Source organism: Oncorhynchus kisutch, linkage group LG24, assembly GCF_002021735.2.
Source record: "Oncorhynchus kisutch isolate 150728-3 linkage group LG24, Okis_V2, whole genome shotgun sequence".
Taxonomy (NCBI): domain Eukaryota; kingdom Metazoa; phylum Chordata; class Actinopteri; order Salmoniformes; family Salmonidae; genus Oncorhynchus; species Oncorhynchus kisutch.
The window spans coordinates 9,768,816-9,796,367 of NC_034197.2; the positions used below are offsets into that span (position 1 = coordinate 9,768,816).

General features: G+C 42.8%; 3 protein-coding genes across 8 annotated transcripts; all 3 read right to left on the bottom strand.

Annotated features, from left to right (window-relative positions):
* Positions 1–50: 50 nt before the first annotated feature.
* On the bottom strand, positions 51–9,613 carry LOC109869001 (sentrin-specific protease 1). Its single transcript, XM_020458807.2, has 17 exons — positions 9,030–9,613; positions 8,536–8,591; positions 6,909–7,135; positions 6,559–6,643; positions 6,241–6,436; positions 5,859–5,997; positions 5,328–5,446; positions 4,809–5,089; positions 4,523–4,586; positions 4,397–4,435; positions 4,167–4,251; positions 3,744–3,878; positions 3,409–3,540; positions 3,013–3,216; positions 2,588–2,752; positions 2,375–2,470; positions 51–980 (listed from the first exon to the last, which is right to left on the bottom strand). The coding sequence occupies exons 1-17, from the start codon at positions 9,167–9,169 to the stop codon at positions 918–920; spliced, it is 2,226 nt and encodes a 741-aa protein (XP_020314396.1). The 5' UTR covers positions 9,170–9,613; the 3' UTR covers positions 51–917.
* A 566-nt stretch (positions 9,614–10,179) lies between these two features.
* Positions 10,180–18,278, bottom strand: LOC109869633 (protein lifeguard 2). Of its 4 annotated transcripts, none has more exons than XM_020459898.2 (12): positions 17,949–18,278; positions 16,879–16,999; positions 16,654–16,763; positions 16,391–16,455; positions 15,108–15,161; positions 14,970–15,020; positions 14,805–14,844; positions 14,610–14,647; positions 14,102–14,189; positions 13,858–13,953; positions 13,436–13,489; positions 10,180–13,333 (listed from the first exon to the last, which is right to left on the bottom strand). In XM_020459898.2, the coding sequence occupies exons 1-12, from the start codon at positions 17,961–17,963 to the stop codon at positions 13,181–13,183; spliced, it is 885 nt and encodes a 294-aa protein (XP_020315487.1). In that variant the 5' UTR covers positions 17,964–18,278; the 3' UTR covers positions 10,180–13,180. The 4 variants fall into 4 exon arrangements, with proteins under 4 accessions (XP_020315487.1, XP_020315490.1, XP_020315489.1 ...); XM_020459901.2 differs by having other exon boundaries at positions 16,654–16,760; positions 16,888–16,999; positions 17,949–18,210; XM_020459900.2 differs by having other exon boundaries at positions 16,888–16,999; positions 17,949–18,210.
* A 1,874-nt stretch (positions 18,279–20,152) lies between these two features.
* LOC109869384 (molybdate-anion transporter) lies at positions 20,153–26,010 on the bottom strand. Of its 3 annotated transcripts, XM_031803617.1 has the most exons (4): positions 25,448–26,010; positions 24,719–24,968; positions 22,397–22,791; positions 20,153–22,246 (listed from the first exon to the last, which is right to left on the bottom strand). In XM_031803617.1, exons 3-4 carry the CDS (start codon positions 22,706–22,708, stop codon positions 21,113–21,115), a joined length of 1,446 nt encoding a protein of 481 aa, XP_031659477.1. In that variant the 5' UTR covers positions 22,709–22,791; positions 24,719–24,968; positions 25,448–26,010; the 3' UTR covers positions 20,153–21,112. The 3 variants fall into 3 exon arrangements, with proteins under 3 accessions (XP_031659477.1, XP_020315085.1, XP_020315086.1); XM_020459496.2 differs by lacking the exons at positions 24,719–24,968; positions 25,448–26,010 and adding an exon at positions 23,764–23,954; XM_020459497.2 differs by lacking the exons at positions 24,719–24,968; positions 25,448–26,010 and adding an exon at positions 23,422–23,516.
* Positions 26,011–27,552: the final 1,542 nt, after the last annotated feature.

The following is a 27,552-nucleotide window of genomic DNA, read 5'->3' on the forward strand; positions in this document are numbered from 1 at the left end:
ACCAAGTGTGTATGTCATGTAGAGTACACCTCTCCAAACAGATGCACACACACAATACTTGAGGAATTTATTTCTAAAAAGACTTTGTTCTAGATACAAAACATATAATAAAAAGGTACAAAATGTATATTAAATACATTATCCAAGAAACTGTATACTCGTCAGTATATACACACACGTTGAAAATATCCAGAGAAAAATGCACTAAAGTTGTTTGTTTGTTGCGTTGCTTATTAAAACAAAATAGACTTTACATTTCAGGTTACACAATTTAGTCTTGGAATAACAGGTCTCTTGGTCAAGGAAGCATCACGGCTGCTTATCTGTTGATGGGGTCCAAATTAACCAATGAGGATACTTGTGTCACCTCAAGTACCACACAATAGCAATGTATGGAAACACACCACTGCCATATCTAGGCCACCCTTTTACAAATTATACTCGGAGGTCAGTTGCATATATTTTCCATTTAGCTAAAAGGATACAAAGCAAAGAATGTCACTTCATCTCGAACTCTGTTCTCTCATTTAACCAGTTTATTGAACCAGGTAAGGGGTGTTGACCATAGACTAGAAAAATAAAAGGTGTTAACAGTCATCACAATCACCAAGCTCTCGTCGAACTATACTTCTGAGTAGTTTACAAAAATATCGACAGTGACAAAAATACAAGCAGTTGCACTGGTTGGCCCAACTTCACTAGACGGGATGCTCTGACGGGAACATTTCAGAGTATCATTTGTAAAATGAGAACAACCCCCCAATTGAAAGAGAGACCTTTGCTTGCTAATACACAGGAGGTTGTGGTTGCAAGAACTGTATCCTCCTGCAATGGAACAGCCACAGCGTCATGGGCACCGTCGTCATTTCAGACACTTCCTCGCTCTTGACCTGTTCAGAAATCTCTTCCCAATTTCATCACAATAGTTTCCGATTCAATATCTCCCAGACCATGCGTCTCCTGAAGTAGGGCATGTGTTTCTGTCAATTGGAGGGAAGGGAAATACAGAGTTAAATACTGAGTTAGTTACTCATAGGCTCAATCCCAATGCACCCCCCCGATATATGGGCGTTTGACATTTGTATGAATTGTAATTCGTGTTTTAGGGACTCCTGAGCAAACAAGCAGATTTAAAAGAATCTAGCTAAAGCATTTCACGTTTCTGCAAATGTAAAAACAAAAAAAATCGTAAGCTTGCCTTCCCTTCATAAAAAAAAACATAGAAGTCAGACTTGCCATTGTTCTTCATTGTGGTAACGTTAGAGATTGAAAATATTGGTCAAGCAATGCAGTTGAAGTAATGTAGCTAGCAAACTGCTGTTATGCAATGTCGTGCTTCAGTACTACTCCACATTGGACTACAGCCAGAGGATGGGTAATGCAACAGGCACATTGTTATTTTGTAGTTCTCATACTACAGCGAGAAATGGGAGGGGGGGGGGGGGGGGGGGCAGGAATGCTCATGCTTACCATTACACTTCCATTAAAAGCAGAGTCGCCAAACATGTGCCAATCTCTTATAGTGACCGGGCATCACATTTGAGCAAATAAACAGCGGTCTCTTACAAGTGCCAGGTCAAAAAAGGTTTAGGCCAGTCTGCTCTGGTGAAATTTCCCAGCATCGCTCTACCTCGCGCTACATGATTGATCCCTGCATTTCAAAACGCAAGTCTGTCCGTATAACCAGGGAGAAATACTGATCAATTCAATTGCTTGGGCAACATATGGAGCGCATTCTAAATGCAGCCAGTGTTCCAAATATAGAACAGGGCTGTTTTAGAGTCTATTGACACACCCATATGTCAATCCAAGTAATATAATAATAAAATCCATCCAAATCCAACAGTTTAATCTAAAGATATCCCTTTATCTGCATGGGCTGCATCTCAATCCATCGCATCGGTGTTTGTCAGACCATGAAACATCCCGGAAAATCAGTCTTCTCACAAAAAAAAATCCTTAACGTCCGAACGGTTAGGCCTACAAAACGAATATGAACCATCCATTGAAAGTTGACTCTCACGAACACGATGGTGTTCTCCGTTTTGCTCTATGACCCCCACAGGTGTCACGGGACTCGTCTGAAGCTAACCCAAACAAATGAACGGAAGTATGGAGGTAGTTTTGTGCCTACAAAAATAAGGCGTTAAATGTGTGTCAAAAAAAAGGACAGAGGACAGACACTGACACCGCATACATTTCTTTGACTGTCCTTTTTGCCATTTATGAATGTGTTATTCACTGCGTTATGGGCTACAGTAGTAAAGGCCAAATTCAACATTTTATCAAATCAAACTTTTTCAAAACACCTCAAGATGGTATTAAACACTGGCCTTTCCCCCCAACAGACACAGTGGCAGCTTGAAGTACTTACTTGTGTAAATGTGATTGGCTTGTCTTTGGTGATGTACTCAGCATATTTGCAGGTGAACATTCCACAGTCACTTCCGTTCATCTGCTGAGGAATCTCCTGTTGGGAGAAATGGCTTGAGATCCATTTTTCAAAAGACGGCAACAATCTATCAGTGAAGTGTCAAAGCATGTTGAGTTGAGAGAGGTCTCGGCTTAGATATAGTGGAACACGTACATTGCGTTTCTTGCTTTGCAGAGTCCATTCTGACGTATCCAGGTCTTTGCCCTTCTTGTCCTTGCTTTCCTGCTGCAGGTATTGCAGCAATATCCTGCAGGCTTCGTCGTTGTTCCCTCCCATTGAATCAAAGTACGTGACAGTCTTCTTACGGAGATCCACCACCTGAGAGAATTATTATATATATTTTTTTTAATATTAAAAAAACAGTCAATATAAACATCACACGACAAATTCTGTCTAGTGTGGTTCTAATGTGGGAATCAATCTAAACCGTACTGTGGTGGCCCCGATTTTTTTTCCATTTTCACATAGTCCTTTCCCAGCAACTATGGTGGATGCATAACCAGGCCAGGCCACTGTACTACCCCCCCCCCCAGGTAGACGGGCAGCAGCAAAGTACAATATATTGTATGTTAACTCACAGAGAGGCACCAGTGCACCCCGAGGTGGACGGGCACCAGTATGACGTCCACTGAGAAGATGTCCATCTTTTTGGTCCAGCGGCGTACGGCAGAGTAGCCTGCGCCGCGGAGCTTGGGGAAGAAGAAGGTGTTGAAGGTGTGGACCGTCGGCAGGCCGGGATCCTTCCCGCGCTCCACTAGCAGGTTCATGTAGAAGTTGATCACCTTGGAAAGAGGAAGCGGGGGGGGGGTCAAGCAGAGAAAACAGCATAGAGCCACAGATAAACCCCTTCTGTATTAGTTATTCTCTTTTCTGTGTAGGCACAGACACACAGAGAGAAGAAATTACCAGCCGTCTCCAAAAACAGTGGTATGAGACGACGATACAAACAGAAGCAGCGTGTGACGTGCTCTCACCTCGTCGTTGAGCCAGTTGAGGTGGCTGAGTGTCTGGAGGTCTTTGCGTGTGATGGTGAGTCTGAATCCTTCACTCAGCATCTCGTCCTGGCTGCCTCCCCTCAGCGCCCGGCACACCTCCCCCTCCATATCCTGGCCACAGACACGCAAACATGCCGGCTCAGCTAAAGGCTGCACGCTATGTACATTCCTGACGCACACAGTGAGCAAATCCATTTCACTTATTTAAAAACACACTTAGTACAATTATCACAATGCATTTTTATTGGTAATGAGCTGGCAAAGTGCAGAAATAGGCACAACATACAGAGGTAAAAACAAACGATGAATGGTACCTCGGTGAGCTCAGGGAACTCCTCGGCGGGTTTGGGTCCCTCGATGAGAGGAGCCAGAGGAACCTCCTTCTCCAGAGGGACTCTGACATGCAGCTCCACGGACCTGTTGCCCAGCTGGCTGTCATCTGACAGACGCTGGACCAGACCACAGGACAGGAGGGTTAGACAGACCACCAAATCATTTTCTATTGAGTACAGGCTTAGCAGGACAAGTTGAGTTGAATGCTGATTTCAGTGCGGTCCTCCCCATGTAAAAGAGCATCCTCATTTCATATAGTTAATAACCTACAGGTTGAACGAAGCATAAAGGGGGAAACTTCCTATATTTTCCCATTGGCCTCATCGGTGGTAAATGTGGGACTCGGTATAGACATGAGGGCTGACATCAATACCATTGAGGGCAGAGAAGGGGATGCTAACTACCTGTCTCAGCAGCTGAGCAGCTAGGGCCTCCTGCTCCTCGATCTGCCTCCGTCTCTCCCGGGCACGAGAGTCATACATGCTAGTCCTGGAAAACACAGACACACACATCCGACTTGAGGACTTCTAGAATGAGCTAGAGGAGGATTTCAATTGTATTCAGTATGCACAGGCGCACAGCAAGATACGCCGTATGAATTTATCAAGGAATGGTGACAAATTAGGGGACTTACAATTCCTTGATCCAGAGTTCAGCTTGGAAGCATGGCACACTGGAGAGACAGACAGAGAGTAACCAGGCTAGATGGGAAACACAAAGTAAATAACGCACACCAACATAAACGATTCAAAACACATACCTTGAACTGCATGGCTTTTTGCCCTTCTGCTCTCTCACAATGATTACGGAGTCCCCATCATGCGCTGCAGAACAAGCCATGGTCCAAATTAGTACAAGAGAGAAAAACAGGCTTTTATAGAAACACAACACATAAAACTAAAGATGGCACTGCGGCGTTATCATATCATGTCCGGTCTCTGTATACAGCTGTATACTGCTGGTGGCGATAAATCAATGTCCCTCCTTGGGGTCAATAAACTACTACATCAACTCTGATGAAGTGGAAACGGGCTAAGACGTTTCACCTGATGATTGTGTGTCCTGAGAAGAGGTGTCTTGTAGGGTAGCTGGAGAGGGGGCAGACTGTAGTGTCTCTGGTCCCCTGGGGCTGAGGTCTGAGTCGGGGGCCCAGGTGTGGTTCCCTGCCCCACTGGAGGAGCCCTTCCCTGGGCTGGGGACGTTGCTGTAGCCCTGGCTGAACTCTGGACGGGGGCTTGGGGGTTCACTGGGGCCCTCGGAGGCATCTCCTGCCCCCGTAGGGGACGAACACTGGAGCAGATGCCTGCTGGTGCTCAGAAAGCTGGTGCTGAGAGAGAGAGCGAGAGAGATTATAAGAAAGGAGCACCAGCACACCAAATGGCCAAGACGTAGGACAATTAAACCCCGTGGAGAAGTAGAAAAGGGTAGATTTCCTGATGAAAACGTGTGTGGTTGCATCAACGTGAGAGTACAGGTCCTTGAGCACGACTGAACTGTCAGTCATCCTCGGGGACTTGAGGAGAGCGAGAGGACTGTAGCATTAGCGGTGTGCTTGTTGTACTCACAAGTCTCTGTGTGAGCGCGGAAAGCCAAGGGGGCTGCCGTTGTGGAACGACAAGGACTGGCCACCTGAGACCATAGCCAGCAGCTGTCTGTACACAATCTTCTCCTCCTCACAGACAGACTGGAGCAACACAGAGAGGACCCATCACTCTATATTATAAATAAAGCTTGGATATGAGGTAGAGGCAACATTCTCCAGGTATATTCAGGACTACGTGATATGAGCAGGTCGTAACTGAACTTCCCCCAGGGGAAAAAATACTTATTCTACTGTATCTATATGGACTTATGTTAGTCGAGACAAACACACACACGGATAGACACAATAGAATAAGTATTTTTCCCCGGAGGGAAGTTCAGTTACACCATGCTTCTATCACGTAGTCCTGAATATACCTGGAGAATGCCTGGATCCTTTTAGCTGTTGGGCTGTTTTCAAATAACTCTAACATAACAGCGTTATTTGAAAACAGCACCAATAGCAAAAGTTCAGCAAGTGGGAGCCATAAATATTCTGGTCGCTGGTATCTCACCTCTTGCGCGGTGCAGCGAGCCCTGGCTCTGAGGAGGCGGTTGGAAGGGCTGCCGTGTGAAGGACTCTGCACAACGCGGATGGGGAAGGACTTCTCATACATGCTGGTGAAAGAGCTGCATCCTGCTGAGGTCAACTGGCTACAGAGAGAATTCAATTACTGCACCGAACATGTTACTCATATTATTGTGAATAGAACCATATCAAGCACAGGAAATAAAACACTTTCAAGCACTTTGAAATTCAAGCTCTTTAACAACCCTGCAAAGGGCCCTGTTCAAAAATCAAGCCTTTTCAAGGTTTTCAATGCTTGATTAATAGCAGAATGCATTTTTTACCCAGTGAGAAAGGCAGGCCTAGATCTATTGACAATATGAACATACCTTGTTGATGCAGGTGTTCTGAGGTGGCTCCTGCCCAGACGGGTAGAGGGACATGGCTTAGGGGTACTGCTGGAGGAATGAGGCAGACTGATAGAGTGCCCATTCGTTTTGGGCGCATCACGATGCGTGAGAGCCATGCACACTTGCCGTCTGCAAACCTTCGATCCTATCATCGTCTTCTCAATTCTAAAGGACTCTGCCGTGAACGGAGGAGGAGAGAAAGTGTGTCTATTAAACAACTGTTCCATTTCAACATTACTGACATTTCCAGCCGGCAGCAGGAATGGTTTCATAGACATTCTTAGAAAAGAGTCTTGCCTGATTTAGAGTTTCTCCATTCCAGAGTTGTCAAGGGAGCGACACACATCCCATCCAGGGGATCAGAGTACCTCACCTCAAGGACCTGAAAACAATACCATAAAAACAAATGGCATCATTGTTCAATATGAATGTAACAGAGCGCTGGCCTGTAATAAAGTGGAGTAATGAATACGTATGAATCTACTACTAGATCTGGGCTCATATTCAAAAACGGTCTCAAAAGTGCTGATCTATAATCAAGCCCCCCCCCCTATTCATTATGATTTAAAACTAAAAAAACTTATCCAAGATTAGCACTAATACTTTGTGAATTAAGAGCCCTGAAACATCATAAAGAGATCCAATACCTCAGTCTCTTCCCAGACAGATGAGGGACGAGGTGCAGAAGTTGAGGGTTCAGGTTGAAGCTCTTTTGCTGGCTCTTCATGAAAGTGTTCTTCTGGAGGGGGGTCTGGGGAAGTGGGCAGTATGTTCCTCAAGGTAGGAGTCACACTATTCCGTACCCAGGATGCCACGTTGGAGCTATGGCTCTTCACCCCTTCAGCTGCAGTCTTCACTGTGTCAATGAAGACCCCTGTCGTCATATGCACAAACACATCATATCAGTTCAGATAGGGAACCATGGACTGTATACACTACATGACCAAAAGTATCCCATTCCAAAATCATGGGCATTAATATAGAGTTGGTCCCCCCCTCTACTGCTATAACAGCTTCCACTCTTCTGGGAAGGCTTTCCACTAGATGTTAGAGGGACTTGCTTCCATCCAACCACAAGAGCATTTGTGACACCGGGAATGTTGGGCGAGTTGGCCTGGCTCGCAGTCGGTGTTCCAATTCATCCCAAAGGTGTTCAATGGGGCTGAGGTCATGGCTCTGTGCAGACCAGTCAAGTTCAAGTTCGCTTTGTGCACGAGGAAAGGGCATCCCAAACTGTTGCCACAAAGATGTGAGAACAGAATCGTCTATGCTGTAGTGTTACGATTTCCCTTCACTGAAACTAAGGGGTCTAACTCGAACCATGAAAAACAACCCAAGACCATTATTCCTCCTCCACCAAACTTTACAGTTGGCCCTATGCATTGGGACAGGTAGCGCCCTCCTGGCAGCCACCAAACCCAGATTCGTCCGTCGGAATGCCAGATGGTGAAGCATGATTCATCACTCCAGAGAACGTGTTTCCACCGCTCCATAGTCCAATAGCGGCAAGCTTTACACCACGCCAGCGACACTTGGCATTGTGCATGGTGATCTTAGGCTTGTGTACAGCTGCTCTGCTATGGAAACCAATTTCATGAAGCTCCCGGCGAACAGATCTTGTGCGGACATTGCTCCCAGAGGCAGTTTGGAACTTGATAACTTGTGTTGCAACCGAGTACATACAATTTTTATGCGCCACGCGCTTCAGCACTCCCGATCTGTGAGCTTGTGTGGCCTAGCACTTCACGGCTAAGCCGTTGTTGCTCCTAGACATTTCCACTTCACAATAACGGCACTTACAGTTTCCCGGGACAGCTCTAGCAGGGCAGAAATTTGACAAACGGACTTGTTGGAAAGGTGACATGCTAAGATGGGGCAGCAGGGTAGCCTAGCGGTTAGCGCATTGGACTATTAACCGAAAGGTTGCAAGTTCATATCCCCGAGCTGACATGGTACAAATCTGTCGTTCTGCCCCTGAACAGGCAGTTAACCCACTGTTCCTAGGCCGTCATTGAAAATATGAATTTGTTCTTAACTGGCTTGCCTAGTTAAATAAAGGTATAAATAAAAAAGATGGTGCCATGCTGAAAGTCACTGAGCTTTTCAGTAAGACCATTCTACTGTAAATGTTTGTCTATGGAGAGTGCATGTCAGTGTGCTCTATTTTATACACCTGTCAGCAATGGGTGTGGCTGAAATAGCCTAATCCACTCATTTGAAAGGGTGTCCAAATACTTTTGCAAAAATGCACAGCCAAGATTACTGTTAGCTTACCCATCCGAAATCTCTTCACTGCCAGTGCCTGGTCATCTTGGTCACCATCCTCCAAACTATAAAAACAGGGGGGGAAACCATATCCAACATGAACATGTGCCAGAGAATCACTGACAGGGCGGGCGGGGGGTCTTGCTGAGTACGCACTTTGGTTGCTCAACCCAACTGTGTCAGACAGTGTGCCATACTTCTGTAACGTTAGCTAGCTAGTAGTAGTAGCTAACTGGCTGGTCGAAATCTCACCACCATCTCAAATAGACAGGTCCGCAAGTTTAGCTACAACTCACACATAGTTGACAATTAGCTAAACATAGCATCTAGTTAGGTCATCCAGTGCCACCACGAGCAGGTACACTAAGCTAAATTAGCTAGGTAACGTTAGTTTATTAGATTACTAACGTTAGTTTACTAACTAATAAGACAAGTTAGATTACTACACAACAAATAGATGACAGCTAAGTTAGCTAGCTAACATTAGAATAACCTTAACTTACCAGTCGATGGGTCTTTTTGTCCTTATCCGACCACCTTGTTGTACCCCGTGTGTATCATTATCTTGTTGGTCGGGAGCTGGTACTCCATTGCGGAGATTAGCGAAACCCGTTCCAATTAATTCATAAAATTTATTGAACATGTTTAGAGAAGTTTAAAACCTCCCGCCCGCGAAAATGTGTATCGCTATGGTTGCTTCCAACCCGCCTGCCAGCGCAGGAAAAAGCACATAAAGCCACCCAACGTCATTCGACCGGGGAAAGTAAATCGTTGCTAGTTAGCTAAACAACACTGCTAACCAGCTAGCTATCAAGTTACCGTTCTCCGTCCCTTGAAATTAGCTAGCTTGTGGTTAGCTAAACTAGCTAGCTAACAATCCTGGTTATGTGGCTGTAGCGACTAGGATTTCAATCACTACTATCACATTCGACAATGCCATGTATATTTCTTAAATAGCAAAGAAGTCCAAAGTAACTCAATGTAGTACTTCAAATAAAAAATAACTCATTAAACGATAACCTCTAACCTCTCCCGCTTCTTCCTCATTCAAAACCACAACATGGTCGTCACTAGTTACCACAGCCACTAAGTAAAAAAAAACCATCCCTATTTCTAAAATGTATATTTTTAAAATGTGATTTTAAACCTAACCTTAACCACACTGCCAACCATATGTATAACACTAAACTTAAATTAGGACCAAAAAGCAAATGTCTTACAAATACATTTGTAGGAAATAGCCACGTTTTACTTTGTGGCTGTGGTAACTAATGGAAACCACACAACATGGCCGACCTTGGCGTTCTACCATGACACGTTTTCATTGGATGAGCAAATTGAATAGATACAATTATTATGAAACGCGATTGGCTGGTTGGAATGCTTTTTTTTATGGCGCTTCTTTGACGAAGTCAACGTCAGTTCAACTCGTATCAAAAAGTAGAGGCGGAACGAGAGGGTTTACTTCATCCGAAATCTGTCCGCCAAAATGAGACCACAAAGTGAGGAATTTTTCTATGGAGGATAAAATGAGTGTCGAATGTGGAAACTGTCCATTTGTTAGAGCGGTCCCTCGACTATCTTGTCAATATAATCGTTGCTCGTATCTAATTTAGTGTCGGAGATACAAAAAAAAACTAGAAGATTGGTGAGTACATTTTTTTATTTTATTTACAGCAAGAATTGTAAACAGAAATTATTTAAACACACTATGGAATAACACTCAACGCACTTAACCAAGATAAACATTTTTTTTACAACAGCAAATTAAGTACAGTTTGTTCAGATAAGACTATTCCAAGGCCACATATTTCATACACAGATGAACCATTCAGGGTTTTATTAAGAAAATATATGTACGCTTTTTTCAGGCCAAATACAATGTAGTATTATTTTCTTGCCATGTACACATCAAGAAAGTTTGCACGCATGTTTAAAGTTAACTCTTTCTTGTCACAATAATCAAAACTCTTTGCTTTTACAAAAAAATATCAACTCTTTCAGTGTCTATAAAAACATTATGCCACGAGGTTAAGCCATCAATTTACAGTTGCCCTCTGTAATTATTGGGGCAGTGATTTGGTTGTTGCTCTGTACTCCAGCACTTTGGATTTGAAATTATACAACGACTTTGAGGTGAGAAGTGAAGACTGTCAGCTTTAATTTGAGTGCATTTTCATGCATAGCGGGTGAACCGTTTAGAAATTACAGCACTTTTTGTACATGGTCCCCCCCATTTTAGTGGACCCAACGTGTTGGGATAAATTCACTTATATGTACAAGAATTTCGCTTAATAACATCTGCTAACCATGTGTATGTGACCAATAAAATTTGATTTGATTAAAGTAGTCAAAAGTGTAGTATTTTGTTCCATATTCCCAACACGCAACAATTACATTTAACTTTTGACTACAAACTTGTTGGATGCATTTGCTGTTTGTTTTGGTCGTGTTTCAGATTATTTTGTGCCCAATAGAAATTAATGGCAAATCATGTATTGTGTCATTTCGGAGTCACTTTTACTGTAAATAAGAATAGAATGTTTCTAAACACTTCTACATTAATGTGGATGCTACTATGATTACCTCCCCTGATATTGTAATGGTGAGAGGTTAGCATGTCTTGGGGGTATGATATTTGTGCGTCTAACTTTCTCACTCATCGTTATTCACGGTTCATTCAGGACTATCCGTAATCATGGTAGCATCCACATGAATGTAGAAGTGTTTAGAGACATATTATTTTCCTACTTACAACAAAAGTGATTCTAAAATGACACAATACATTATTTACCATGAATGTCTATTGGGCACAAAATAATCGGAAACACAACCAAAATAAACAGCAAATGCATCCAACAAGTGTGTAGAGTCACAAGCTTGATTTAATCATTGCGTGCTAGGAATATGCGACCAAATACTAAACTTGACTACTTTAATACACATATAAAGGGAATTTGTCCCAATAATTTTGGTCCCCTAAAATGGGGTGACTATATGCAAAATGTGCTGTAATTTCTAAATGGTTCACCCGATATGATTGAAAATACCCACAAATTCAAGCTGACGGTCTGCATGTTAACCTCATGGTCATTGTGTAATTTAAAATCCTAAGCGCTACAGTACAGAGCCAAAACAACAACAATGTGTCACTGTCCCAATAATTATGGAGGGCACTGTATAACTAACTACTGGAGCAAATACATATATTTTCCACATCCCCACATTGTAAAGATTTTCAAAATTGGCCCCCAAAACATGCTTAGCAAAGCATATGTATCGAATCATTGGTTTAACCCAGTCCCAGAGCCATATATTTAGATTCTAAATACATTCCACTGGGCACACTGGTTGAATCAACGTTGTTTCCACGTCATTTCAACAAATTGACGTTGAACCAATGTGGAATAGACATTGGATTGACATCTGTGCCCAGTGGGATGACTCCCGTTGTTATTTCCCTATCTGTAAATAAATAAAAACTGGAAAATTGTAACATGGAGGGAATAATACAGAACCGAATGTTACAAAGAAAGAGAAGGGTGGTGAGTAAACCCCTACTGACATCATTGGACTATGGCTCATCATATTGACAGGATTGCATTACATCTCCAGTTTTAGTGCAACTAGATTAACTCATGTTTAGTCTAAAGCAGCTAAGGAAAGCCAAGCAATTTGCCTACGTTCAAATGAAATCAGAATTGGATTGAATTGCCTGCATGCTCCGGATCTTATGCTCCTTTGAGATTTCAACCAGTAGGCTAAGAGTTGACAGACTGGAGGAGAAACAACAAACCACAGACTTGCTGTGCACAGATGCCATTGATTTACATGTCTTAATATGTGTTTAATTTATTTTGTCATGGATACGTGTCTTGTCCTTTTTGGATTTATTGTGTGATAAAACAATTTCCCAAGTTTGGATCAAAAAAAGGAACTACTTTACTCTCTCTCGCTTTACTCTAAAGCTGAGGGTCACCACAATGTGTTATGCACTGATGGAATTGGATATAGCCTAGTGCACTACTGATGAACTAAGCACAATGATATCTACGTTGCTACACTGAAAGATATTCATGTCTTTCAGGGCAGATACTTTTACGTTCCTCTTCATAAGAGGTGATAAGCTCCTGTAGAGCAGTGTCATTCATGACTGTTGTTAAAAGACGGGAGAAAGTAAGGACATCACATCTGCATAAAACAAAAACACCTACAGTTCTAGCTTTTAGACAGACTCAGTGTTTTGCATGTGTTTTTCACACCTATCTACCGTTAGCAATGTAATTCTATAGATCGCCGACCCTATAGGTGAAAAGTACTGTACATTCTGGAGATTGACAGCTAAGCAGACAATAAAGTAGTATAGGTCCATATCATGCTAGAGGGGGAAGGAAAATCACACTAAGCTGAGACTGTGGGAAGAAGTGGTGGATCAATGGGTTGTGTACAGTACATCTGGTGAGATCAGAGCCTGTATTCATACCGTGTCTCCGAGTAGTGTCGACCTAGGATCATATCCCCCCCCCTGTGTGTATGACACTTTTCACCGTGATCTAAATGCCAAAGCCGATCCTAGATCAGCACTACCACTCTGAGACTATGAATACGGGCCGTGTTTGGATGGAAAAGCTGAGATGCTGGCCTGGAGGTGGATTCAGTTTGTCCTCTCTGTTCCGAACAGGGACAGGAAGAAGGAGAAGATGTAGATAATGTCGAGGTAGATGTTGAGAGTGGCAAAGACGTATTCCTCTGGACTTATTGTGTAGCGCTTGTTCCCCATCAGTAGCTGGGTGTCAAATGCCAAAAACTGAAACGGAGAAAAGAGTTGAAGTATTACAGTAGTTGTACATCTCTCTTTGTCATTGGTGGACTGTCAAGTAAAAACAGACTATATAGGTTTTACACTTACCATGGTAAAAAGTAACGCTCCCAAGGCACCATAGACACCATGCACCCAGGGCACCTGGAGCACAAAACAAGCTGATATTATATCTCTCAAAAACGTGAACGTTCAATTAGATCTGACGCAGCTGTATGCTTGATGTTTTTTTTCTTCTCACTAATTGGTCTTCTGACCAATCGGATGAGCTCTGAGAAAGATCTGATCTGATTTGTCAAAAGACTAGTTAGTGGGGGGGGGCAGAATTGGCAGCCTGTCTAAACACTGCCAATTCCTCATGTTAGTCTCCATCTGCATTTACTTATTCACCTCATTCATTATATAGTTTCTGATTAGGTTAGTTTTACTTCCTGCTATGTATAGCACTTTACTTTGCAGGCTTTCATGTATGACAATGTGCTCTACAAATAAAGTGTATTATTATAACTTACATATCCGTAGGGCAATGCAATGGCCAGGACCAGTCCAGACACCATCATGACCATGCAGAAGGTAAACAATACACCTTGGCATGATGTCACATCAAACTGAATAGGGAAAAAAAGGGAAGATAGGGCAGCAAGAGAAGGTAACTTGGCCATTGAGGAATAATAACAACCTATAACCAATTGTGAATCATAGAAGCACAGAGATCCTATTAAATTATAGAATTCCCTTTTTCACAGGCAGACTGACCTTAGTTTGGAAGCTGACGAGAGTGACAGTAAGACAGACCATAGCAGTAATACCCAAACACATCACCACTGACTTGGTGTTGTAATAACTATTAGAGGGGGGAAGATATGGTACAGAAATTATTTGCCAAGTATTTATTTACTAAGAAATTACACAATTTTATTTTTATACAGGAATAACATATTAATGACTTATTTTGGTGAATACGCAGTAACTAAGCAAGCCTAAAATGTCACTGACACTGGTTAAAGCAGGGCTGCACCAAACTTCTTCCTGGAGATTTACCAACCCATACGTGTTTTCAATCCAAAACTAATTTAACCCACCTGATTCTACTTATTAGCTGTTCACCAAGACCTTAGCTGAATTTAGTGTAACACGTTAGCTGTTTAACTGGCTGCAATTAACCATCGTGCTAGCCATACTGAAAGTCTGAAGAAGCAGGCATGCAAGCATGGTGGACAACGGAGACAAAACAAACTGTAGACACAGCTATGGGAGACCGTACCTGGATAGCATCCCTGTCATATAGGAGAGAGAGAGGGTCTGCAACAGGAGAGATTACAAAGTGAACAGACATTACCGAGAAAGAGGGGTCACAGAATCTGTGATTCTGAATTATGTGTAGTACTTCAAAGTCTTTGGACAATGTGTATAAATGTTGTAAAGATATGGATTGTTTCCAACACTCTATGATACGTACAAAGATGGCGAGCAGGATCAGATTCCATGGAAACTGTCTCCTGTAGGAAATACAAATCAAACATAATAAGTACTGTAGTTAAGTACTGTCGCTAAAATGATACATTCTCTAGTATCATAATAACTGAAGTTGTGTTCACCACACACATTAACACTGTAAACTCACCTTGGTCCAGGACAGCAGACGAGTGTAATATATGTGACAAAGAACACAGCACTGTGTGAAGAAATAACACATATTTTAGTACTTTCAGAATGAAATCAACATAGTAATGATGTATGCAAGATCAAAGCTGTGACTTACTAGGAAGCCCAGTACCATCCAGGGTTGGACTGAATGTAGTTCTTCACTGGTTCACTGATGAAGGGACCAAAAATTATTGTAAATATGCAACGTTTGCCCATTTTCATCAAAGTACTTGTTCCTGTGTGTGTTTTCCTGCCTGTTATGGTAACAGGCCTGTTATGGTAAACTGCTGCTTCCTATCTAGCACCTGTGACATGTTTATGTCTGGGTGCACAGTGATGTAACATTACTGTATCAAAGTGTAGGACTTCCTGCGATTGTCATGACCATCTATTGCCTGACCAGGTAAATCAATCAATCCTCGACTTTGGCGATGTCATTTACAAAATAGCCTCCAATACCCTACTCAACAAATTGGATGCAGTCTATCACAGTGCAATCCGTTTTGTCACCAAAGCCCCATATACTACCCACCATTGCGACCTGTACGCTCTCGTTGGCTGGCCCTCGCTTCATACTCGTCGCCAAACCCACTGTCTCCATGTCATCTACAAGACCCTGCTAGGTAAAGTCCCCCCTTATCTCAGCTCGCTGGTCACCATAGCATCTCCCACCTGTAGCACACGCTCCAGCAGGTATATCTCTCTAGTCACCCCCAAAACCAATTCTTTCTTTGGCCGCCTCTCCTTCCAGTTCTCTGCTGCCAATGACTGGAACGAACTACAAAAATCTCTGAAACTGGAAACACTTATCTTCCTCACTAGCTTTAAGCACCAACTGTCAGAGCAGCTCACAGATTACTGCACCTGTACATAGCCCACCTATAATTTAGCCCAAACAACTACCTCTTTCCCTACCGTATTTTATTTATTTATTTATTTTGCTCCTTTGTACCCCATTATTTTTATTTCTACTTTGCACATTCTTCCATTGCAAATCTACCATTCCAGTGTTTTACTTGCTATATTGTATTTACTTTGCCACCATGGCCTTTTTTTGCCTTTACCTCCCTTATCTCACCTCATTTGCTCACATCGTATTTAGTCTTGTTTCTACTGTATTATTGACTGTATGTTTGTTTTACTCCATGTGTAACTGTGTCGTTGTGTGTCGAACTGCTTTGCTTTATCTTGGCCAGGTCGCAATTGTAAATGAGAACTTGTTCTCAACTTGCCTACCTGGTTAAATAAAGGTGAAATAAATCAATAAAAATTAATTTTCGTATTGCAATGTGACCAATACATAACCATATACCAAAGGTGAAATAAAATAAAATAAATGTAAAAAACTATAGAAGGATGGAGAGTGGCATCCGTATTTAGAGGTTATAGAACACGTACCAAAATGTGAAGAGAGCCACAATGGAAAGAGTGACAAGTAGTTGAATCATCAAGATGGCGTAAACCTAAACGGGGGGAAAAAAACAACTAAAAGGAGGTAATGAAAAACACAGCTTAAAAATAGCATACAGTATCTGTATGGCCTTAACATACGGTAGTAATAATGTAGTAATTGGGTAGTGTTATAGTAGTAATTGGCTTATATAGGTAATGCAATGTAATAAGGTGGTAATAAGGTACTAATAGCTATAGTCATAGCCTACCTTGCGGATAAAGATCCGTCGGATGTTTTTATCACTCCAGCTGAATTCTGTGAGCATCTCCCCATCACTAGGATAAGCCCCACTGTAACAGGGGCTGCCGCTGATGCCTGCTGACAAGTTCAACACAAACACACACACAGTAAATGGTCAGTTGTTTTTTCACACTTTTGTTTATAAATAGAGGGGAGTGAAGAAATGACGGTTCTTTCTGCGACACTGACATACCTTTCTCACCTGCGCCAGTGGCCTCCTCATAGGTGGGAGGGGCCGGTGGCCCTCCTGCTTCTCCACTAGAAGTGCCATACTGCTTCTCTCCTGCTTCAGCAGCCTTGTTTGCGACTGTAAGCTGAGGGTACATAACATAAGATAACGAATCAGGACTAAATAGCTGTTTGGAAATAAAAAAATACCTTTTTAATAAAACAACAGAGGATAATTATGAGCCACTAATCAACTGAGAAACTTGAGCTGAAACTTTTAAATCCAAATTCCTTTTTTAACAACAATATATATATTTTGAAATCCACATTTTAAAAGCAAATACGATGAATTCATATTCACAATTTAGGACTAATTTGAAATCTGATCTGATGCTCTGATTGCTGACTGTACGATTTGGACTGAGATCGGTCCTTAGACAAACCCTCTGCTGTAGCATAGCTCCACACTGTGGGTGTAGACGATCCAGGATCAGTGAATGAGTCATCATTACACAACACTGTCCAGATGGCTAATGAATGTGCCAATGAATATCCCTCTCCTCTCTCTCCATATTTCCTACATAAAAAATAGAAATCTGTTGTGATCTCATTTACAGTCATTAGTACGGGTAGACTAATACAATTTCTTTAACTTCCTCAGCTTTGAGTCAATGCATAACAGCAACACTTAAGGTTATATATAATGGGGGGGGTTCATCCGTGTCTCTGGACTGAAGGATAGTGACGCAGGCTGAACATTACCCTCTCTCCATCTCCATACAATCAAGTTTTATAGCTGTCATTTCGTTAACTCTGCCATTCTCTGATGACAATACTATTCTCTGCTGCCGAAGAGACGTTGCGTCGTTACTATTAGCTCCTCAACAGAGGCAGGTGAGAGGATGGAGCGACAGGTACAGCCTACGTACATGCTGCCACAATGATTACGTAACATTGTGGACCACACGCACTGAAATGAAAAAATATAAGCCAAGAACCTTCTTTTTTTTTGTTGCTGTGGGTTTACTGCAGAATGAGCATGGGAATGAATGAGGATACAGTGAGATCTATAGAATGTATCTGTAAAGCCCTTACCTTGCCCTGGGTCATAATGGCTGTGTCTGGTGTCTGCAGCAGGCACTATGAGGCTTTATTTATCTCTCTGCTCCAGTCAAACAAGCTCTGTTTTCCTCCTTCCTTTGATATTCTATCCTCTCTTGTATGTGTCCTTGATGCCCAGCAGTTCTTGTACAGTCAAGTAAAAGAACTGACAACGGGGTAAAATAGAGCCTGGGAAATAATGTCTCTCTCTGCTGCTGCTTCTCGTAGATTAAACCCCTTCTGATGCTGCAGCAGTGGCTTAATCCAACAGCCCACGCAGTTAGGATTCTCACAGACCCCCCACCCCCAAAAAAGGAACATTCTAGCAACATCCAGGTGAAGCAGCAGTGCTGTGGGAAGCTTGGACAGTACCAAACTGCTCAGCAAAAAGGGGTGGGCAGATGCTGTATCGGTATGTGAGGATAGGGCCAGAGAGAACTGGAATATTTGGTCTGCAGTAAAAAAAGAAAAAAAAAAGGAGAGAAGGTGACGTAGAAGGGAATACATGATCTGAAAGTTACATATTTGCCCTCTACTTCTATGTCTGTAGCACTTAAGCTAGAAATAAAACCTTTTTTCCCCCTCTCGTTTTGAAATCACATATTTTCTCCATGAACTAAAAAGTCAGAAAATGCATCACTGGTTTAAAATGTTCTATGTTTAGGTAATGCACTGATGCAGCGTTCGGCATTCATTCATGAAAGGCTACTAACATTCACGAAAATACTGGAAGCTCCTACTAATAAAACATTCATGTAACACTGTAGAAGAGGCCTGCATTTTATCTACATACACCAGACAGTTTATTAGGTACACCCATCTAGTACCGGGTCAGACCCCCCTTTGCCTCCAGAACAGCCTGAATTATTCAGGGCATTCTACAGGGTGTCGGAAACCTTCCACAGGGATGTTGGTCCATGCTGATGCGATGGCATCGCGCAGTTGCTGCAGATTGAATGGTGGTACATTCATGCCGTGAAAAGCCTGTTCCATCTCATCCCAAAGATGCTCTATTGGGTTGAGGTCTGGAGACTGACCGGGCAACTCAAGTAAACTGAATTTGCCGTCATGTTCCAGGCAATGTTTTTCCACATCTCAGTTGCCCAGTTTTGGTGATCATGTGCCCACTGGAGCCGCTACTTGTTTTTAGCTGATAGGAATGGAGCCCGGTGTGGTAGTCTGCCGCAATAGCCCATTCGTGACAAGGACCAACAAGTTGTGTTTTGAGATGCCGGGAGATGTTTGGGGTGATGTCAAAGTTATTATAAATGTTTTCATTTCAATTTATCAGGAGGTGCTGCAGCAACCTCAGTAACTGAATACCTCAATGCCTGTCTTCTAGATTTTTATAATCAAAAGAGAACCATAGGGCTCTTCCAGAAGCTTGGCTGGTGCGTAAAACCTGCGAATTCAGATAAACAAATGGGTTCACACTCAAAGTTGTCACAAAGCTTACTTCATTATTCTGTTTAATTATTTTCACTGCATCAGGGATAGCGTACAGACGTTTCGGCTTTACAGCCTTCTTCAGCGTGTGTGAGGTACAATTTTCTTTAATTCACAACAGCATTTGTAAAGATCCACAGATGAGCACTAAGTGCTTCTAATCAGGGTTGCCAGGGATGAAGCTTTTCACGTCTACCTGTCTACAAATTATTCAAAGAATTACAGTCCATATCAAATTTTGCATGTCGTTTATGAGTTGACCCCACATATTTATGAATGGCTTTGCCTGATGTCCTTGAATTGATATGATGCATTTTGGTGAGCGGACACCTGGGGCGATTGATTTGTGAGTTGCCCATCGTGCCCAATCTCATAATTCTATTTCTTTGTGACTAATTTGTACACAGGTAGACCCAAAAAAAGCCACATTCCTGATAGTCAAATTAAAAGAAAATTGTACCCACACATAGTGAAGGCGGCTGTAAAGCCAAAACGCCTGCGCACGCTATCCCTGATGCAGTGAAAATAATAAAACACATAGAATAACGAAGTAAGCTTTTTGAGTGCGAACCCATCACCCCTTTATATAACAAGCCACAGCCAAGTATCTCACTGTCTGTTGGAGCGATCCATTTTTGAGAACGGGGTGGTCTACCTAATAAACTGGACAGCAAGTGCATGTGTAGTATCACAACCTGAATCTGTCTTAACATTATCACTGCAATTCAAAAGGATCACACAATGACAAAGACGGTATTAAAAATCACATTTATTCCATATTTACAATATGTCCTATTTTACTGAAGGTTCTGGAGAATAGAAAGCGAAAAAGAACAAGGCAAATATACACGCCTCTCCAAGACACATTAAGTACCCATTCAGACTCTAAACACCCTTAACATTGGTGTTTAATTACTACAATGTACCTAGCAAGCCCCATAAGTCAAAATAGCAACTGTTTGTATACCAAAACAGGCATTGATAATGGAATGGCCCTGATATTCATCCACACAAGCTATTTATAATATTTTTTTCCCCCTTTTGGACACTGACAATGTCAAGAACTCAAGTGTAGCTACACATGCCCACTGATTGACTTCACAGTTGCTTTCATCATAAGCAGTAAGACTGAATTGATATATTTGTACTTGTTTTAAATGATATGAGAGTGGGTGATATTTCTGCCGAAGCGAGCAGCTGGGCTAGTGATGTAAGCCCCGTTCTGCCGTGGCTGAGTGGTACACCCTGAACAACGCAGTTGATAAACACTACAGCATGTACAGGCTAGAATATGAAGAACATCCTGGAGCAAGACTGGCACCACCTACTGGCACAACATTATTACACCAGCATGTGCGTCAGTGCGTATGCAAGTGTGCTTCAAAAGAAGGGAGATGACGCAGACTGCAGCATAATAACTTCCGAACATATTTTTCTTCATATACCCAACAATATAGCGAAACAATTGCTAGTCCCAGTTAACAAAATGAAAACAAATATCAGGAAATCTTGTAACCAAAAATGTATACCTTACGACACCAGATGATTTAAAATCATTGTCTAATATTGGTAAATCCTAGGTTGATTAAATGTCAGGTTTCAGTCCCTCAAAAGTTCATTTTACTTTCCCAAACGAGTCTTCATCTGTCAACAAAGCAGTAACTGTATTCCTAGTCATTGTCCATTGTTGGGACAATAAAGACCTCTGAATGTCATATCTCTCCCTCTCCTTTGGGCCCCTCTAGTCTGAGATCCACATCATTCCTTCCCAGAGTAAAGAGACTAACCACAGCCAAGAGTGCAGCTAGCATCATAACAGCACAGCCCCCAAACATGTTTCTAGTTCCACTACCACTCTCACCCCCTCCAGTCCCAGACACCTCTCCATGGAGCGCTAGGAGCCCCAGGCAGGCCAGAAGGTGCAGAGGCAGCCTGAACCAGGCCAGCACCCCGGCCCTCTTCTCCTCCGGGATCACCCTCCCCTGGAGGAAGCTGACAGCGGGGAAGTAGAGGCCACTGGCCAGCTCCAGCAGCAGGAAGGCCAGCAGGGACTCACGGGGTCTGGGCTGGCCCGGGGCAGTGGAGAAGATAAGCATGAAGAAGGAGAAAAATGCAAGCAGCATGGAGAAGCAGAGGAGGTGACCAGGCTGGAGGCGGTAGCGGGTGGATGTGGCCAGGCGGTAGAGCAGGGACCCAGCCATACTGGCTGCCATCAGGCAGGAGAAGACAATGCCCAGCGGAGGGCCATGGGGGTCCAGGACCGGGGTCCACAGGAAGACAAATATATAAAGTACACTCTCAAACAGAGCTTGGACACCTCCTAGCAGCATCACCCGTCTGTCTGATAACAGACAGCGGAGACATTCCTGACAGCTGCGCCAGAACCGGGCACGTGCTGATGCCCGGGCCAGGGGCACTGAAGCAGCAGGACCAAGCAAGGACGTCTTGTCCCTCTCCAGGCCTCCCTTCTCCTCCGTGCCCCAGTCAGTCAGCACCACCCAGCCACAGGCCCCCAGGCAGGGCACAGCCAGGAGGAAGGGAGCCACAGGCCCCAGGTGGAGCCACTCAGCCAGCATGTTAGCCACCAGCCCAGCCCCCACTGCCAGCCCGTGGTTCCAGCTAGCAGCCTTGGTGAAGGTGCTGGGGATCCATTCTTTAGGGAAGTCGTGGGCGTTCACATGTCGATGTACGTACCAGGCCTCGAAGGCTGTGGAGAGCAGAGAGGTGGACAGGCCCCCTAGCATGCGACCCGCGATAAGGACAAAGTAGTCCCGGGATAGCTTGGTGAGGCAACAGGCTGAGTAGGCTATGCAGAAGAGCAGGCAGGTCTGTCTGCGCCCCAGGACCTGAATTAATGCATTTTTTAAAAATACATGTATTTTTAAAACACATAGTTGCCTTAGCCATACAACAATACATACATAAAACAATTATTGAGGATACACATTTTTTTAAGTCTAACCATGTATTTACTTCGTGGTCTTCGTTATTGTTACCTGAGGGAGCCAGCCGGCCACGGGGGCAAACAGCACACAGGAGGCCAGGCCAACGACATACAGGATGGCTATCTGGGACTCCAGGAAGCTGTAGTGACGGTACAGCTTGTAGAGGTATGGCCCCTGCAGCCAGTCAGCCCACAGGGCTAGGAGGTAGCCTCTTAGGAACAGGGTCTGGAAGCGGCGGAAAGCAGGGTTGGTGCCCACAGCAGAGTGAGTGGGTTGAGGCGGGGTGAGGCGACGTGCCGTGAGCTCCAGACCGACACATAGCGCCAGTAGGACCACGATGGCCAGGTAGGCTGTCACCAACATGGTGAGTTTGTCCAAGTGAGACTGTTGGGATGAGGGAGGTCTATTCACTCCAGTCTTGTAGCCCTAGGAGGATTAATCAAAGGCTGTGGAGAAAGAGACATAACCTTTACTTAAAGACAGAAATATTGAATATCTGGTAACACAAATAAGGTAGGCCATGTCAACGTGGCATCCACACTTGACAGATAAGTTGTTTGCTTAGTGTCATCATCCTTCATGGTAACATAGAATGTAACCTAGTCTATACTGTGTTCAAAATGTTCGAGGCTGAAAACTGAACCAAAGATCAGTACGGTGGCAACCTCACTGACCACCAACGTAAATGGTATGTTTGCTGACGACAATCAGATATTTCACAAGTTAAAAGCAGCTAGCCTAGGCAGTTAGTTAGTAACGTTAGCTTAGCTTAGTTATATGCAGCCAAAGCCTTCTTTAACGCCGTGCGCATTTCTATTTATCCCTCCATTATAGTATAATTTTCGTAGTGACAACGAAGTTTTCTATGTATGTGCAAACAATCGTTTTTCTAAAATACGACCTAAACATTTGAACAATTTGTTTACCGCCAGTCTAGCTGTGGTGTGCGCAAGGACAACAGCTAAACAGTCTACTTTGGCGACATTGAGATACAAGTTCCTCACCAACATTTATACTTTGGTGAGTAACAAAAATATGTTGAAACCAATCATTAAACTAAAGCGTGAAAAACATACTATGGAGGCATGAATGAAAAAGATTCAGGGAGTTGATTTGATTGAAAGTTCAACCCTCGCGTAACGGCCGTCAGTAGTTACCACAGTCACAATTATGGCTAAACCCCGCCTTTTTCTACAATTTCTTAAAAATCTGATTATGAACCTAACCTAAACCAAACTGCTACCCCTATGACTAACCCGTATCTTAAGACTAAATGCATTTTTACGATATAGCCCATTTTTGACTTTGTGGCAACTAGTGAACTGCACTGGGCCAGAGCTAGGCAGATAGCATAGTTAGCCATTTTGCCATGGGACCGCCACCTAATCGGCTACAAACAAGCTGACTGATTTGCTTACCATCTTGTTTGATACTCGCATCATACCACTTTACATACTCAAAGTCGTGTTAAAATCAATAAGAACAGAATTAGCTAGATAGCTAGCTTCGAAGTACGATAAACCGCGCTCTACAACAACATCCTCCTTCAACTTCCGGGTTTTGCTGCAGTTCTCTTTTCAACTTGACCACTGAGCGGCAGCCTTTCTCTATACTGATGGTGCGGTCAGACTTCTTCTTTGGTATTATGGCGGTCCGCAAACAAATGTTATAGGTGCACGCCGCCACCTATTATATTGGCTGTGTATCAGCCCACAATGCTGTAGTATGAATTCATTACATTTTGTGAAAGAATTGCCATACCGACTAACTCTGCACCCATTAAAACCCTCATCCCTATTCCACTACTTTGGCCTTACCTGATCCTACTCCAGGCCAGCAGCCTGGGAGGATGGGACACTATCGTTCCAAACATATTTGAACTATTCTGCAGTAAAATCTTGTACACTCAAGTGCTTCTCTGCAGCTGTCACGGCCAACATATATCCTCTGTGATTTCCGTTCCATTCCTGCGGTACTATTGACAACCATGGCCATGACGGCCCATTAAACAACCTCGAAAATGCTATTCCTATCACTATTATCCTCGGCCTACTCACAGATCCTCTTAGGATGCCTCACCCTGGACCCATCTTCCTCTACTACTCTCTTCACTTGACTCAACACCTTCTGCACTACTCTGATCCTGGTTAGCTGAACCTGCCTTTCTCTCACCGGACACCTCTGATCTCTAGCACCATGGGTAGGCCTACAGTTTACACACACAACCTATCCCACCGATACTACACATTCCTTTGTCTCATGTCCTCCTGCACACTTCTCACATCTAGGAATCTCCTTCCTACACATTGCTGCCACATGACCATGAACTTTACGCCTAAAACACCATAATGGATTTGGGACAAAAGCTCTTACAGGATAACTGACACATCCCAACTTCACTTTATCTGGTAAAGACTGCATCAAAGTCCAGTAGTACAGACAGTATCTTCTCTGTTTCACCACACTCTCCACCGGGTCTGCGCTGCACCAAATGGCGGGAGTCACAGACACTGGGTATCTTCAACTCCAGATATATCACTCCTTTCAATGGCGCCCTGCTCCGGAGTGGAAAGCAAGTCACAGTTCTTGTCTCCAGTTGTGTGATGGGGAGCACACGTGCCCTCTGTACGGAAGAAATGCAAAAAATCAACACGATTCCACTTTGAGACACTTTCGCCGACCCTTTGGCTGAAACAGCATTTCAGCCGTGTCTATATCAGACAATATACCACGGGTTTGATGCAAAAATATGTTTATTCTACTTATATTGGTAACCAGTTTAGAATACCAATAAGGCACCTCTGGGGTTTCCGCTTAGCATCGTGCCTGAGAACAGCCCTTAGCCGTGGTATATTGGCCATTGTACTACTGTGAATACGTTTGTCATTACTAGTTTGAAATTCTTTAAGGCATAGTTTTATTTACAGTGCCTTCGGAAAGTATTCAGACCCCTTGAGTTTTTCCACATTTTGTTACGTTACAGCCTTATTTTACAATGGATTAAATTCACATTTTCCTCGTCAATCTACACACAATATGAATAATGACAAAGCAAAAACAGGTTTTTAGACATTTTAGCAAATTTATAAAAAATATAAATACCTTATTTACACAAGTATTAAGACCTTTTGCCATGAGACTTGAAATTGATCTCAGGTGCATCCTGTTTCCATTGATCATCCTTGAGATGTTTCTACAACTTGATTGGAGCCCACCTGTAGTAAATTCAATTGATTTGACATGATTTGGAAAGGCACACACCTGTCTATTTAGTGTCCCACAGTTGACAGTGCATGTCAGAGCAAAACCAAGCCATGAGGTTGAAGGAATTGTCCATAGAGCTCAGAGACAGGATTGTAGAGGCACAGATCTGGGGAAAGGTACCAAAATGTTTCTGCAGGTCCCCAAAAACACAGTGGCCTCCATTATTCTTAGACACTCTAATGTAATGGTCCTACTGCTCAGTTGTGCACCGGGGCCTCCCACTCCTCTTTCTATTCTGGTTAGAGCCAATTTGCACTGTTCAGTTTCTTAACAATTTCTCACATGGAATAGCCTTCATTTCTATAGAACAAGAATAGACTGATGAGTTTCAAAAGAAAGTGCTTTGTTTCTGGCCATTTTGAGCCTGTAATCGAACCCACAAATGCTGACGCTCCAGATACTCAACTAGTCTAAAGAAGGCCAGTTTTATTGCTTCTTTAATCAGAACAACAGTTTTCAGCTGTGCTAACATAATTGCAAAAGGGTTTTCTAATAATTAATTAGCCTTTTAAATGATACACTTGGGTTAGCTAACACAACGTGCCATTGGAACACAGGAGTGATGGTTGCTGATATTGGGCTTCTGTAAGTCTATGTAGATATTTAATTAAAAACCTGCCGTTTCCAGCTACAATAGTAATTTACAACATTAACAATATCTACACTGTATTTCTGATCAATTTGATGTTATTTTAATGGACAAAATCTTTTGATTTTCTTTCAAAAACAAGGACATTTCTAAGTGACCCCAAACTTTTGAACAGTAGCGGATATGTACAAATGACCTTGACTAGCCTGTACCCCCGCACATTGACTCGGTACTGGTACCCCCTGTATATAGCCTTGTTATTGTTGTTTTTTACTTTAGTTTATTTATAAAATATTTTCGTAACTCTTTCTTGAACTGCATTGTTGGTTAAGGGCTCATAAGTAAGCATCTCACGGTAAGTTACACCTGTTGTATTCAGCGAATGTGACAAATATAATTTGATCTGATTATGTCCAAAGGCAACAATGTTGTAGAATATTTATTTTCACTACCAACCTCTGTACAATCAGCCTCTTTGTGTTACAAAATGCTGTTAAAGGTTAGTAATGACACCTGTGAAAACGTGAGAATTGTGTGGCAAAGGGATTTAGAACGGTTGTACATTATTTCTAATATTGGGCAAAATGTCAGAGAAGCTAAGGGAAAAGGTATCCAATTAAAAGTTTTTCATCAATTTTATTTCACTCCCCCAAGGATACATAGGATGGATTTGTCAAAGGATGATGTGTGTTGGCGATGTGAAGGGGCAAAAGGAACCCTCCTACATGCGCTGTGGAGATGCCCGGTTGTGCACCCCCTATGGGGGAAAAGCCTCACAGTGCATGGGAGATGGCCTTGGATTCCATGGCTGGATTCCACCAAGACTGTTGAGTGACAAGGCTTAAATAAGAGGGATTAACCAGACAGAGGTTAAAATAGTATGTTTAAGTATTGTGTCTGTGTTAAGGCTGGTCCTGAAACATTGGAAAAGCTCTAGTAAGCCAATGTTCATGGAGTGGATGAGTATGCTGATCAAAACAATATCATATTAACTCATCTTAGCAAAGAGGCTGGAGAAAAGTAATACACACTGCAAAAATATATGGGAATGATTCTTGTGTTTCCTTACTAAGGGCACAAAAAATAATACTATGACATGAAATAGCATAGAATTTATCAGGAAAGATCTCCCTATGTGGTTTTGTATTTGTGTTGTTTTGTTTAATATGTTGGTTGTTGTTTTGTGTTTAAAGATTTTACATTTAAAACTGTCTACACAATAAAAAAGTAAATATGTATCTCATGGATTGTTTGCCAAACCTCCTGTAATGTTTACATGCTGATTTTTATTTTATTTTATTCTGTTCATAGGACAGAATGAACACCAAAGAAGCAACGCAAGAGGCAGAATTCA